The 15235-nt window shown below is 33.9% G+C and overlaps 1 protein-coding gene and 1 long non-coding RNA gene across 5 annotated transcripts; one reads left to right on the top strand and one right to left on the bottom strand.

Annotated features, from left to right (window-relative positions):
* Positions 1–238: 238 nt before the first annotated feature.
* LOC112503917 lies at positions 239–3026 on the bottom strand. Of its 4 annotated transcripts, none has more exons than XR_003068104.1 (5): positions 2904–3026; positions 1390–1597; positions 747–1036; positions 573–642; positions 239–344 (listed from the first exon to the last, which is right to left on the bottom strand). It is a non-coding gene; the product is annotated as an uncharacterized LOC112503917 (long non-coding RNA). The 4 variants fall into 4 exon arrangements; XR_003068107.1 differs by having other exon boundaries at positions 2899–3017; XR_003068106.1 differs by having other exon boundaries at positions 1390–1610; positions 2904–3017.
* Positions 3027–9631: 6605 nt separating this feature from the next.
* Positions 9632–14648, top strand: LOC112503912 (digalactosyldiacylglycerol synthase 1, chloroplastic-like). Its single transcript, XM_025107885.1, has 7 exons — positions 9632–10385; positions 11527–11559; positions 12139–12226; positions 12440–12924; positions 13011–13277; positions 13610–13959; positions 14054–14648. The coding sequence occupies exons 1-7, from the start codon at positions 9717–9719 to the stop codon at positions 14559–14561; spliced, it is 2400 nt and encodes a 799-aa protein (XP_024963653.1). The 5' UTR covers positions 9632–9716; the 3' UTR covers positions 14562–14648.
* The last annotated feature ends 587 nt before the right edge of the window (positions 14649–15235 follow it).

Here is a 15235-nt window from a genome sequence, read left to right as displayed (position 1 = left end):
GAAGACATTCACATACAAGTACACTTTGATTGAAGGAGAAGGTATATCAGATAAAATTGAGAAGGTGTCTTATGATATTAAGTTTGAGGGTTCAGCCAATGGTGGAACCATCTCCAAAATGACCACAACCATCTACACCCTTGGTGATTTTGAGATCAAGGAAGAAGAATTAAAGGCAGGTAAAGAAAAAGTTTTAGGGCTTTACAAGGTTGTGGAAGCTTATCTCCTCAAAAACCCTGATGCATATGCTTGAAGATGCTCACCTAAAGTTTGGGTTGTAGCCATCTTTGGCATTTTCAAGATTCCCAGTGTTCTCTTTAAGCGTAGAAGCCATGCATTATCTTCTACAGAAGAAATAAACATCACATTATCAATAACTGCTGTAATCAGAAATATTTCTGCAATTGATTCATAATGCAATATAACGAATTTCAAACATGAAATGCAAACAACATTAAATGGTGTCTTTTTTACCACGATGGGTCCAAAGGGTAAAATGATGACCCGTGAAAATTCAAGAAAAAAGACCCCTGTCCAATAAACATATTAAAGGGAATTGTTAAAATGGCCACCTTATAGTAAAACACGGAAAATCCATACATCACCAAGTTCCATCTCCATCATCCCAATAACCTCCTGAACCTGCGATTACAATTCCTTAGGAGAGCTCAGGAGAAAGGTTCACACTAACTTTATTGCTAATATTAAGCAAAGCATTTCATATTTCAAAAAAACACTTATTGTACCTTGTTAGTATGAGCAGGAGGATCACCATTCAGTACCAAAATAACATGTCCCCTTTCTAATGGGTGCATATCAATAACTCTTTCATTACGCCAACCCTTACGCACGAAATCCATGAAGAATGAATGAGTAAATGCTACATCCAACGAACATTACAACAAAGTAATCCATTTGTTTAGATAAGTTTTCCCCATTCTCAGTTCTTCATTTTGTGGGTCCAAAGTGCTATCAGATCATATGAATGAATGAGTAAACGCTACATCCAAAGAACCTTTTCAGATTTCACCACCTCCTGCATTCCAAAAACCACAACCGATGTATAAACAGAAATATTTCGGCATTTAGTTCGTGGTGCAATATAATGAACTTCAAAAACTGAAATGTACACAATCCATCAAATTGTATCTTTTTAACCACAAACATTAACCAAACGCAGCCATGCAATGAATACAAAGCAAACATTAACCAAAGGGCCTTTGGCCTAGCGGTATCGTAGCCCTTGGCCTTCTAGGAGGTCAGGGTTCAAACCTCACCATAGGTGAGGAGGGTGTGTGAGTTTATTTGTTGCATTTGCCGTATATAAATATTATATACTTCAAAAAAAACATTAAAATGATGACACAAGATAATTCAACAAAAAAATACCTGTCTGGATTTGGAGGTCGTCGCGTGTATATAATGGGAATTTCTGGTTCTCCAGTAAAGTCTGCTTCATCTGATTGATTCTCCAAAGGCAAAAGAGGTAGATCTACAGTTCAGTTTCGTGTTGTAGAAGGTGAACAGGGTTTGAATATTGAATTGATCTTCAATTGCATTGTTTGTTGTTATTTGGACTTTGGAGGAACAGCTCAATCTGAATGCAGAAACTGCTCAAATCAGAAATATGAATCATATGATCACATCTATATATGGGAGAAGTTCAAAAAAGCAGGCAAACTATCCCATCTTAAGTCATTAAATCCCTTAAACTTTTTACTGAACAAATAAAACCTTTACTCTATATAAGGAGGTTGGATCATCACCATTATAGACACTTGAATACATATTAATACATGAATATGAGCTCTCATACTCTCTCTATAATTATGAGAATATTGAGCTAATTTCGATCACAGCAAATTTTGAATAATTAAAATTAAATAGGAAAGTGAATAGTACAAAAAATTAACTAATGAATTTCTTTATTAAAAAAAATGTAATACAGTTTAAAAGTGGGAACACCAATTTTGCAGGCCAAATAGAGACATGCTCAACACCATTTTCACCCAATTTACAGGCCTTTTTTTGCCGGACCTGTGGAGTGAGATTCTGCCCATTTTGCAGGGCTGTTGGAGTCAGCCTTAATGGCGTTAGTTTGAACTTAAGCGGAAATTTATAGAACTTGTCCCTAACTCGATTTGACATCCATAAGTTGCCATTTGATGTTGCAAATCATTAATATAACCTTGAGATTTATCTCTATACCAAAATAAATAAAAAATGGTAATTCAACTTGCCTAGATCACCCATAAGCTTCATTATGATGCACTAAAAAGGGGCATTCTCATATATTTCATTGTACATTCGTCACAGGCTCAAATTTGAGTTATAAATTAGGTATTGCACAATGTGAGAATCTTGAGGGGGTCCATTAGCTCTTGAGGTTTTAGATTCTCCTCTGATTGGGAGAAACTTGGCACAATAATAAAGTGCACTTGAGAAATTACAGGTAATCCCAGATAAAAATATCCAAGACAAATTTAGAATGAGCTTCGATGCTCTAGATGATGATGAAGTAAAGAATATTTTCCATAATATCGCATGCTTTTTCAATAATATGCACAGAGCATATGTGATTGATGTTCTTGAAGGTTGTGTAATGTGTAAATTAGCTGCAGCTAGTAATCTGATGGGTTAAGAATCTTCCTGTAGAATAGTTTTGCATCAAAAGAGAATAATTTGGTTCCTCTTATACTAATCTGAAATCATACCAAAAAGAATAAGACAAACAGCTTATTTCAGGCCCTGTACTAGTACTTGATTCCAACAGCTAAAAGTTTAATGTCATCAATCCTAAATAATGATAATTAAAAAAACTCATAAAACCCTAAAAACAAATATAAGACATGAAAAGGGCACATTTTCAACAATTCAACTTGCAAAAAGATCGATTACTTTACTTAAATGACAACGATGATTCGTCTGAACAGCAGAACAGGGCAGTGATTCGCCTGAGGGCGACTCCTCACGACTGTAGATCAAGAGGGGGGCCGCCCCCGGGGGGGGGGAGATGGTCTTGGGGCGTCGAACTCCAAATCTGAGACCAACTTTGGGTCATACCGTTTATTTCAATAATTTCGTTTAAACTATTAAGTACTTAAATTATCTTATTATTAAAAACTATTAAAAAAATTATTTTAAATGATTAAGTTTTTAAACTATTTTTTTAATGAAAAAATTATTGAAATTTTTTATTTTAATTGATTAAGTTTCTAAACATTTAAAAAAAAAATCATGGCACTTTTAAAACTGATTACCTACGTCATTTTAATCCAAAAGTTATATTATCAACCGGTAAAAGTTCAATGATTTGTCAAAGACATTTCAACCTAGTGGTAAAGGCTTGGGCATGGCATAGTCATGAACCCGAGTTCGAGCCCTGGGAGGGGAGTGTTGGCGACATTTTTTAGTGAGGTCATGTTTAGCCTCCAAATTTGTCGGGGATTAGTCGGGCTTTGGCCCGGACACCTTTACAAAAAAAAAGTTCAATGATTTATTTTATTTTTTTTAAAATTAGGGTTTTAATCATTCAAAATGTAAAATTTAATGTTTTTTCATTTAAAAAAATAGTTCAGAAACTTAATCATTTGAAATGAGAAAGTTTAATGATTTTTTCATTTAAAATGATAGTTGAAGAACTAAAACCATTAATTTACTTCCACATCTCGGAAGAAGAAGAGGCGACAGGTGATTAATTTGGCAGAAAAAATCAGAAATCAAGTCATGAACCCACTAATCAGATGTATTTTGATTTTGAAATCGAGTACATTGACGAGTAGGACTGAACTATTTAATCTGTTTGTTCATAGTCGATTAACACATTAAAGTTTCATTCGGCTTCTTTTACCTGCAATGTACGAATACAATGAAATCATATAACATTTTGGTCTTTCAGAAAGTGGTCCTCAAATTCCTAGCACAGGGATTCATTACATGTTTCGAATGAATCCCAACTTCTTGTTTTACACATTCATCATCAAATCTTAATACATATATGTTAAAATTGAATGGTTTTTTAACACGAGGTTTCATGAAGTTCTTTAATTTCGTAAAAGGTTTGTGTCTCGTTAGGGTTTCTTGAACATGACCATTGATGAAACTTTGTTCATCGTATGCAGCTGTGTTAACTTGTCCAAGTAATATCAGTCTGACCTGCTATTGTAAAGAAATTGGATTTCATGAAAATATTAAGTACTAATTTTATACATTTTATGTCAAATTTACCCAAAATTTAGTGTTAACTGTATATTTAAAATACCCCTTTTCATTTGAGTTTAGTACTTAATTGTTTATTATCCTTTAAAAGAAAAGGAAAAAGTATGTATAGTCTCGTCACAACCCGCGTTAGTCTCTGTTTCTTTACTTCAAAATGTATCCGGGCAAGTTTTGTCGCGGTTTGGCCGCACCCAAGTCGCGAGCGTCAGAAATCAAACGACCACGTTCTTTTCGAACGGTTTTCTTCGATTGGGGTACTTTATAACTGTTTGTTGGGGGATTTTGAATTGACTTTTGGAGAACACAAGGACCGGTTCCCAGATTCGAATAGACTTTTTTGGAGATGATTTCTAGGGTTCTTTATCAATTTCTCCATTTTAATTAGTTCGTAAGTTTATATATTTTAGATATGAGTAGCTAATCTTTTAATTTCTAGCAATGGGTAGATAATTAACTTGAAATTTGGATGAGTTGAGACTCAATTTTGTTCCACAATCGATTAATTTCATTTTGAATTTTGTGAGTTGGATCCCTCGCTTTTTCTGATTTGAACTCGTTATGCTAGAGGAATTTTTGAGTACGTAATTGTTCTTAGATTTCTTTGAGTAGCAAGCGACACTCAGTTGACCAGTGTGTTAGTTGCAAATGTCGTATGGTTGTACAATCTAACTCAAACAATTGAAATCCGACTATTGGTTAGGTTTGGTGTTTGTTTGATCTTGATGCATTTAGCAATTAAATTCCAAGTCTTTGACTGTACTAGATTAGCTAATTAAAGATTAGTTGTTAAATTGTTTCATACTAATCGTGTTTTATTATTTGTCAGACTCGATACCTGTCAATGAATGAATCGATGATCTTAAAACTCACAAAAAAAAAAAAAACAAAGAAAATGAAGAACGGAAAAATGGATTCCATGGGTGAAGAAGGGCTTAAAAAAATGAGCAACAATGGAAAATGACTGAATGGAATCGATGGGGAAGAATATTGAATATGCTGATTGGATTCATCACCAGAATTAGATGAAGATAAGATTCATAAAATCTTTTAGAAAAACAAATATATATATATAATTAAACTGAACTTGGGGCCGTTTAACTAAATGCTTATCCGGTAAGTGCTTAGTGTTAGGAGTCAATACTATAATTTATTTTATTGGGTAAGATTGTAGTACATCAAAACGTATCATATACAACAATTTACCTGGTAAACGCTTACCCGGGTAAGAGTCGTCAACCTCACTTACCGGGTAAAACTATTCATCCTTATCATCGCTCTTATCGGGTAAGATTCTTGGCCCTTGTCATGTTCATCCGATGAGAAAAATTATCTGGTGACCGGATAAGCGTTTAGTAAACAGCACATTAGTTACACGAATTTAAAAAATATATATATTATATATATTTGTTGGAAATAAGATTATTGACAAAACTACCTTTTAATAAATAAAAAACGGAAATTTCTCATCAAATAATATAGGGTTGTATCAGTAATCGGTTGAATAAATTCATGAGGCTGTATTTGAACTTTTCTCTGTATATATAGGGATAGCTTCAAACGAAAACTAAAAATTTTTATAAATATAAATCAAAATTTAGAGAATTAATCAATGATTAAAACATAAAATAGTTGATTGAGAAATGATTAGGTGTAAAATGGGAGTTAGGATTTAGGCATGTTATATTTGACTTTTTTTTATTAAAAAACATTTATTTCTTAATTTTTAAACTGAATTATCTTAAAAATAATTAATATTTTAATCAAACAAATTACATTAAAAAATTGAGCATTTCATTCTCTTCGATTTGACATCTATCTTTATTTATTTATGTTTTTAACTTCAAATAGTATATTTGTGTAATATTCATTATGAATATTTATGTATGTTCATATGTTTACAACAACTCTTTTAATATTTATACATTAGTATGAAATTCATAATTAATATAAAACTAAGTATAACATTAATCATGGATAGTTATGTATTTTCATGTGTATTCAATAAATCTTCGGTATCAATGCATCACTATGACATTTATCATTAGTATACATTTTTATTATAATATTCATCATGAATAACGTTTTCTTTATAACATTCATCATGAATATATATATACATCTCTCTCTCTCTCTCTCTTTATCTCTCTCTCTCTGTATATATATATATATATATATATATATATATATATATATTCACGTGTATACAATAATTATTAAGTATTCATACATCAATCATGAATATTTATATACATTCATGTGTATACAATAACTTTTCAACATTCATACGTCAGTATGATATTCGTCATGAATGTATAATTTCCCTATAACATTAATCATTAACACACATATATTTCATTATTAATATACATATTGTTCATTATGAACGTTTATGTATGTTCATGTGTATAAAACAACTTTTAAACATTCATAAGTATGATATTCGTTATGAATATACATTTTCATTGTTGCATTCATCATGAATATTTATGTATGATCACGCGTATACAATAACTCTCTCGTATTTATACTAGTATGATATTTATCATAAATATTAATTCTCACCATATATCCATCATACATATACATAATATTCATAAAAAATATACCACAATTTCAACTCTACATATTTTAGTTTTTCCTTATTGGGTTATCGATTGATCTGGATGAGTTCCCAGCTTGTCTCGATAGATTTCGCAGTCCATCTCGATAAAAGTTAAAAGTTGTAGGTTATATTTTTACACAAACAAACACACAACAAAATTAATCAATAGGTTCTTAATATTTCTCGATGAAAAATGAAGATGTTATATTATGATTTTAACATACAACCACACACCAAATCAATGGATGAGTTCTTGATTAGTCGTGATTAGTCTCGATTGGTGTCGATCGATCTTGATGTGTTCTTGATTGGTCTCGATGTGTTCCTGATCCATCTCGATAAAAGCTGAAAGTAGTAGACGATGGTTTTACTCACACAAACAATTAATAAATCAACCGATAGATTCTTGATAGAAAATGAATGTGGCATGTTATGGTTTAACACACGAACACTGTCAATGCATAGATTCTCGACCTTTCTCTATTGGTATCAGTGGGTTCTCAACCGGTTTCGATGGTTGTTGAGTTATGGTGATGAAGAGTGTGGCGCCTTACAATTTTGAAGAAAGTGTTAAAGAATGAAATGTTGAGTTATAGACTTACAGTGTCTAACTATTATAAACTTAAACATACATAAAATTTCATAATGGACCACAAGGGTGGTGGCTGATTGGTTTGAGTTTGGCTCCAAAGGTCAAAAGTACCAGGATGTCCGAGGTTCAAATCTAAGGGGGAATAAAAATCCCCTTGTGGCCATGGAGATTCAAATGCGGTGACTCCGGGCTATCTGCATAGTAGGTGGTCGTCCTGGGATTAGTCGGCTCGCATAGCGGGTTGAAAATCCAGGTTAATAAAAAAATCATAATGAATATAACACATTTATACCATTTAACCGAATTCCACCGTTTCCAGGTATCTTTTTAAGTTCTTTGGTTGATTTCAAACGCCTTTTCTAGGTTTTTTTTTTTTTATTGATTTTGAGAGGATTTTTTTTTTTTTGGTATTTTGTTGATATTCCTTCTATTTTCTAATATTTAGTAAGAGTTTTCAAAGTTTAGAATACATCTTTCCTATCCTAAAAAATTATTTACAAAAATAAGTTGAGTATTTGTTTACCTCTTAATAGTTCAATTAAGATACAATATCAAAATTGTTAAGAGGTGTATCTTGTTTGACAAAAAAAATGTTTGTTTTTTAATTGTTTTAAAACCCTCTAAATAATCTTGTATATTGGGTCCCCTTAACCATTCAACATCTAAATTTCATTGTAGACAATTATCAAACAATTGTATTTCATTTTGCACTATATTATGAGAATCTCTTAATAGTTCTGACAATTTAATCATTTTACACTAAATCATTCTGTCAAACAAACCATAATTAAGACTCTGCTCAAGACTTGTTTTATAAAACTTGTTATAAAAGTATGTTTAATTTATTTCCATAATTTAAAGTAATGTTTTTAATAAATATGTATATAAGTTAGAGAATCAACAATTTTCACCTTTTAAACTTCTCACCAAACTCATCTAATCAAAATCTTATAAACCTCAACATTTTATATAAATGTATAAAAAAATATTATAAAAATTACCAAAAAAAAATATGTTAATTTTACTAATGTTTAATTAAATATTAATTTCACTAATGTGTAGTTTATATGTTTAATTAAAGGCAAATTGCATTAACTCTTGAGTACTTAAATGTTTAAAACTTTACATCTTAGGTAACAAAATAGAATTTTCGAAAGTACGTTACCCCAAATAGAAATCAAGTTAAAGTATGTTACTTTTTCATGCAATTTACCCATTTAATTAAGTCATATCTTATGTTCTTTTAATAACAGAAAGACACACAATCAATCAGTGAATAAAAAATAGAACATATAACCCACGTTAAATTACCAAATCGTCCCATCAAATAATAGGAACCTTCGTTTCATATCTCGTGGTTGATATTCTTACATACGTCGTATTCATAATAATAAGAAAATACTGCAAATAGTAAATGAAAATATATACTTGCAAGATAGATGTGAAGGGGAGTTTTGGTGGCATGTAAAGTGTATGGTTTCCAAGTGGCTAAACTTTGTAGCCATTGAATGCCAAAAAGTGTAGAGATGAGATGGGGCAAAGCTTCAAATCAATGGACAAAAACTTTATGCATATGTGGACACCAAAGAGAAAAAGGATGAGTCAATGCTATGATGTATAACAACTATGGGTCGATCAGGAAAACGATAACAACTGGTGTCGATAAAAAGATTTTCGAGCTCGAACTTAATTATCAAACTCGAGTCGATCTCGAACAAAAAATAAACTTCGTTTAACTTAACGAGACGAACTCCACAACTGTTCGACTCGACTCGACTCGACTCGTTCGAAAGCTCGATTAAACTTTATGAGTCAAGTCGAGCCATTCGAACATACACTTTTTGAGTTAGACATATTTATATACTTACAAATTATATGATATGATGAAAACCATAAATTTATAGAATGCAATTTATTCTTAAAGTCGACACTAACAAAATTTTCCACGTTACCATGGGGAATATGCGAAGAATCTTCCAGCAAAGTAGAGAGCATAATTAAAAAAAATGAAAAACCAGAAATATTTCCACGTAGGCATCTACTTCATCCTAAGGGCCTACTAAACGACCTATAGTGGATAGACACGTCAACTAGAAAATCCTGCGTCCACGTGGGACGACACCTATGAGCAAGAAAGTTGGGGTGAACCCAACAAGAAGATACCGGACCAAACAAATACCCATCAACCGTTAATTTCTCAGCCAAAGCCGCTCGCCTTCTCTCTTCACACACAAACCCCCTGAAACACACAGTAGTCGATTCCGGCAAAGCGTTCACCGGAATATCCATCGCTTTATTGATAAGATGATAAACTTCAGGCCTTCGGAGACTCGGACGTCGTCGTCGGCGAGCTCCGTGGTGACGGCGGAGAAAGCGTTTTCGTTCATATCCAAAGGATGGAGAGAAGTGAAGGATTCAACCGAAGCGGATCTCCAGTTGATGAAAGACAGAGCGAATTCGTTCAAAAACCTTGCGTCTTCGTTTGATAGGGAGTTCGAGAATTTTCTTAATTCCGCGTCCAGATCGACGTTTCCGGTTCCTGCTATTTCGAATTCTTCATCTGCGTATCCCGCGGAGATTGATTTCGTGAAAAAGTTGCAGCCGAAGTTTTCTGAGTTCCGTCGGGCGTACTCTTCGCCAGATTTTAGTAGGAGAGTTCTGGAGAAATGGAACCCTAGAGCTAAGATAAGGATCGATTTGTCGGCGATAAAGAATGCTATCGTGTCGGAGGTGGAGGAGCTTGATGATAGAGAGAGGTACAGGAGGGGGGCGAGGACGAGGGTAAGGGATTTTAGCTGGGAGTGGAAAGGAGAAGGGGTTGGGGATGCTGAGGAGGGGCAGCTTTCTCGGTATTGGGAGCCTATTAGGGCATTGAAAACGCGGTTACGGGAATTGGAACAGAAGAGTTCGTCTTCAGAGATTATCGAGGGGCTCAAGAACAGTGAACTTGTTGAGAAAGTTAAATCTAGTTTGGTAAGTGTACTAACTTATTTCCGTAGTACCAATATGTATACCAAGCTTGGCAATGCTTTTGTTGATAACGGTTTCTATACTCTATTTGTTGAAATGGCCACAAGGAATCACGTGTTAGAATTTGAAATCAATGTAACAATGAAAACACCGGGTAGCAAAGAGATGATGCAATGAGACCGTCTCTGCTGAAAGTTGTTATGTTAGGTAAATAGGTAAAGGTTATTTCTTATCACTTTGATAGTAATCGTAGAAGGTCAGTTCAACTTCTGGCTTGTTTCAATTCAACAAGGATCAGAGAAAATGAAATTTTAGAAAACACCTGTCATCCTGATCTTCACATCCTTAAGAAAATATATTGCTCGTAAGTACTAAAATCCTTTGAATTGGGCTGAAAAAGAAGATGGCTCACCTTGTCTCAGTGAGGCAAAATATGGAGAGATTACAAGGTCAATCTCTCTGCAGATTCTGGGACAAAAAGGTGGTTATCAACTTGGTGATTATTTGTCATTATGTTAGTATCAAATTCTAGTTGCTTTAACTATAGGTTTCTATATAAAGAAAGGAAAGTAACTAAAATTTGTCATTATGAGCTAACAACGGTTTTTTTTTTCCTCACTAAAATTAAAGTAAAACATGTATGATGATTTGGAGCAAATCCATGAAGCATGGAAGTAAATCCTAGTATCATCTACTGAAATTCACATAGAAAATGCAAGCTGTTGAAATCTTATCAACTTTGTCATTTAAGTGAACAAAATAAACATATTACCAAATATCGATATCTCAAAGTTCTGAGTCGTTTAAGTTTTTTCTGTGCTCTACCACTCACTATTCTCTGATGATGATTTGGTGCTCATACTTGATTCTATGCGACCTCTGAAGTCTGAAAGTTGCCAACAATATGAGTGTATATCACATAGTTATTTAAAAACATAAATAACATTACTAGTTTAATGATGATAATAGATGTTTGAGAACTTTTTGCATATACTCATTTGAATTATTTGATTAATTGACAGCAGTAAACTATATTCCTATCCAATTCTACTAGTTGTTTATCGCTTGCTTTTAGGTGAATTTTATTTTTAGTGAAAATAACCAGACAAATATATTTCTAACATTGTTTCTATACATCTTGCAGAAAGCAATTTGTAAGGAACCAAACTACTCAAAGGTATCGATCTTCAGATCTAGCAATAGATTCACTTGTGTTATTTTGGGCTCATTGGCCTTGTATGTTTTATCTACTTAATATCCTGCTGTCTTTTGTCTGATTTATGGAAATACAAGAAATAATGAAGTTACACTAAACTACCTCTATGCTGCATCAGAAAATTAAATGTTTTTCATACCCTGCCATCATCATGAGATCAGTCTTCCTTCATTTATTGCCATTTGTTTTTATGTTAGATGCATCTAATAAGCAGCAGGGACAAATTTCAAATTATGTGATATACATATAGCTCTTCAAATTTACATTTTATTGCTAATTGATTCCCTAAGTACCAATGCCATTGGGAACTTTTTGGTCCTTGAATCCTTTGCTATGAGGTCGTGAGTTTTATTCAATAACTCTTGTTGTGTTGATATCTATATACCAGCTCATCTATCTGTATACCTAATAAACCTAGACTAGTATAAATTGCTTGTATACTAGAAATTGGAATACATGTTGGCTTGAGGGCTTTCATTGAATTAGAGTAGAAAAACTTTATGCTTAACGTTCTGTGTTTGTTTTGCTTCAATGTATCAGGAAGTTCCACCTTTGGACTTTCAAGAACTTCTGGCATGTCTGGTTAGGCAGTCTGGGCCATTTTTAGATCACCTTGGTGTGAAGAGAGGTAATTGATTTGTCTTCTCTTGTTGTCTTTGTTCTTTCTGGACTTCTATGGACTTGCTAGAATCTTTGCAATCTTTTTCCCGTCGCATTAATTCAATTTCCAACTGAATCATCTTTGTAGAATTTTTAAGAATTTGTTTTAGAATTTTGAGCATTATATCTGATTCCTATAGATCAAAATGACACTAATGACTGTGTTATATGTATGTGGCAGATTTATCCGACAAGATAGTGGAAAGCTTATGCAGCAAAAAGAAAAATCAATTTTTGTTGCGGTCGCTTCCTGCAGGAGAGTCAGCCATTGTTGAAGGTGATAACATAAATGATGAACTGGATTTAAGAATAGCAAGTGTGCTTCAAAGTACAGGGCATCATTATGAAGGTGGACTATGGGATGATCTCGGTAAGCGAGACATTTCTGACGGAGAAAGGCATGTAGCCATCGTCACAACTGCTAGTCTTCCTTGGATGACAGGGACAGCTGTAAATCCGTTATTTCGAGCAGCATATTTGGCTAGATCTCAAAAGCAGAAAGTCACACTGTTAGTTCCTTGGCTTACTCTAACAGACCAAGAATTTGTTTACCCAAACAATATTACATTCAGCTCACCAGAAGAACAAGAGGTTTACATTCGCAATTGGCTCGAAGAAAGAGTAGGTTTCAATGCAGATTTTAAAATTTCCTTCTACCCCGGAAAGGTATTCTTTACTTTTTCTACTGTAATCATATAAACTCGCCCTAGATGTAATTTGGACTTAAAATATGCCATATTCTTCTCGTTCAGTTTCAAAAGGAAAGGCGTAGTATAATACCTGCTGGAGATACTTCCCAGTTCATTTCATCGAAGGAAGCAGACATTGCTATCCTTGAAGAACCAGAACATCTGAACTGGTACCATCATGGTAAAAGATGGACCGATAAATTTAATCATGTTGTTGGCGTTGTTCACACGAATTACCTCGAGTATATCAAGAGGGAGAAGAATGGAGCTCTGCAAGCTTTCTTTGTGAAACATATAAACAACTGGGTGGCAAGAGCCTATTGTGATAAGGTACACAACTCTTCTCTTCCATTTTCTGGTTATCTATCACCCGTTCATGGTTTTTGCAAGCTTATTTGTCCAGAAAATATTCTGATTTTATATGTTTTTTTTATTAACCTGGATATCCAACCCGCTATGCGACCCGACTAATCCCAGGGCGACCACCTGCTTTGCGATTAACCCGGAGTCACCGTATTTGAATCTTCGTGGCCACAAGGGGATTTTTATTCCTCATTGGATTTGGACCTGGGACCTTCAGGCACTTTTGATCTTTGGAGCCCAAGCTCAAACCAATCAGGCATCACCTTTGTGGTTCTAAGTTTATATGTTTTTATGTTCAGGTTCTTCGGCTTTCCGCAGCAACCCAAGATTTACCCAAGTCGGTGATTTGCAATGTTCATGGTGTGAACCCTAAGTTTTTGGAAATTGGGGAACGAATGGCTGCAGAAAAGGAGGGTGGGGAGCAACGGTTCTCAAAAGGGGCATATTTCTTGGGCAAGATGGTTTGGGCAAAGGGATACCGGGAATTAATCGATTTGCTGGCCAAACAAAAGAATGACCTTAATGGGTTTAAACTGGATGTTTACGGCAATGGAGAAGATGCTCATGAAGTACAGAACACAGCAAAAAGTTTGGACTTAAATGTTAACTTTATGAAGGGCAGAGACCATGCCGACGATTCTCTTCACGGGTAAGAATCCGGACATCATTTGCATTATTGTTTTTCTTTCAAATGATCCTTCTTATTTAACAATCGTTGGCCATTCTTTTCCGGTGGGTAACAGTTACAAAATCTTCATAAACCCGAGCGTGAGTGACGTGCTGTGCACGGCCACGGCAGAGGCTCTGGCAATGGGTAAATTCGTAGTGTGCGCCAACCACCCGTCAAACGACTTCTTCAGGTCGTTTCCAAACTGTTTGACTTACGAGACACCAGAAGAGTTTGTACACAAAGTAAAAGAAGCCATGTCAAGTGAGCCTCAGCCTCTTACACCTGAACAAAGATATAAACTTTCATGGGAAGCTGCAACACAAAGGTTCATGGAGTATTCGGAGCTTGAAAAGATACTAAATTCAGAAAGTAACGGAATCGTGAGAAGGTCGAAATCGGTACCTAATTTAAGGTCAATGGTGGATGGAGGTTTAGCGTTTGCACACTATTGTTTGACGGGTAACGAGTTCTTGAGACAGTGTACGGGGGCGGTCCCAGGAACACGGGATTACAACAAGCAGCATTGTAAAGATCTAGATTTGTTGCCTCCACAGGTAGAAAATCCAATCTATGGATGGTGAAGAAACATAAAAACCAATTATTTTTTATGTAGAAATGGTATTTGATAATGCCTAACCAGCCTTTCTTGCTAGTTAGTGGTGTAGTTATAATATATATATATATATATATATATATATATATATATATATATATATAAATATATAGATATGAATGAGACTCTAGAGGGGAGGTATTGTAGTATCGATCTGTATTATGTAATTATTGGTATATGAAGTCGATAAATCTTTGCTAAAATGCATCATATCATTGTTTTGCCATGCCACAGAACTAGTTTTTGTTAAATCTTTTGGTTGATTTTGATGAGAACTTGTTTCTCAACCTGCAACCACAAACTTCCATATATTTCCATCGATAATAAATATTTAGAGATAGAAATTATATTCTATCAGATGAAAATAATAATATTTTAATAACATAATCAAATCATGAAGAATCCTTTAGAGTTGAATGCATTTTTTTTGTTTAAAAATTTTGAAGTCTCATTCTTCGTTTTAAACAAATTTTGAAGAACCTGTTAAAGATACTATTTAAGTTGCTAACAAACATACCATCAAATATTAGATAACACTTTTACTAAGAATTAGTGTTTAAGAAGAATGGGTTTTTAGGCTACTTTCCATATCTATGAGGTCAAAAAGTTGTTTTGAAAAGTTGTTTTAGGTTACTTTCCCTA

This window comes from Cynara cardunculus, unplaced genomic scaffold (assembly GCF_001531365.2).
Source record: "Cynara cardunculus var. scolymus isolate 2C unplaced genomic scaffold, CcrdV1 Un_Scaffold_4126, whole genome shotgun sequence".
Lineage (NCBI taxonomy): Eukaryota > Viridiplantae > Streptophyta > Magnoliopsida > Asterales > Asteraceae > Cynara > Cynara cardunculus.
This window is presented reverse-complemented; position numbering and strand designations above follow the sequence as displayed.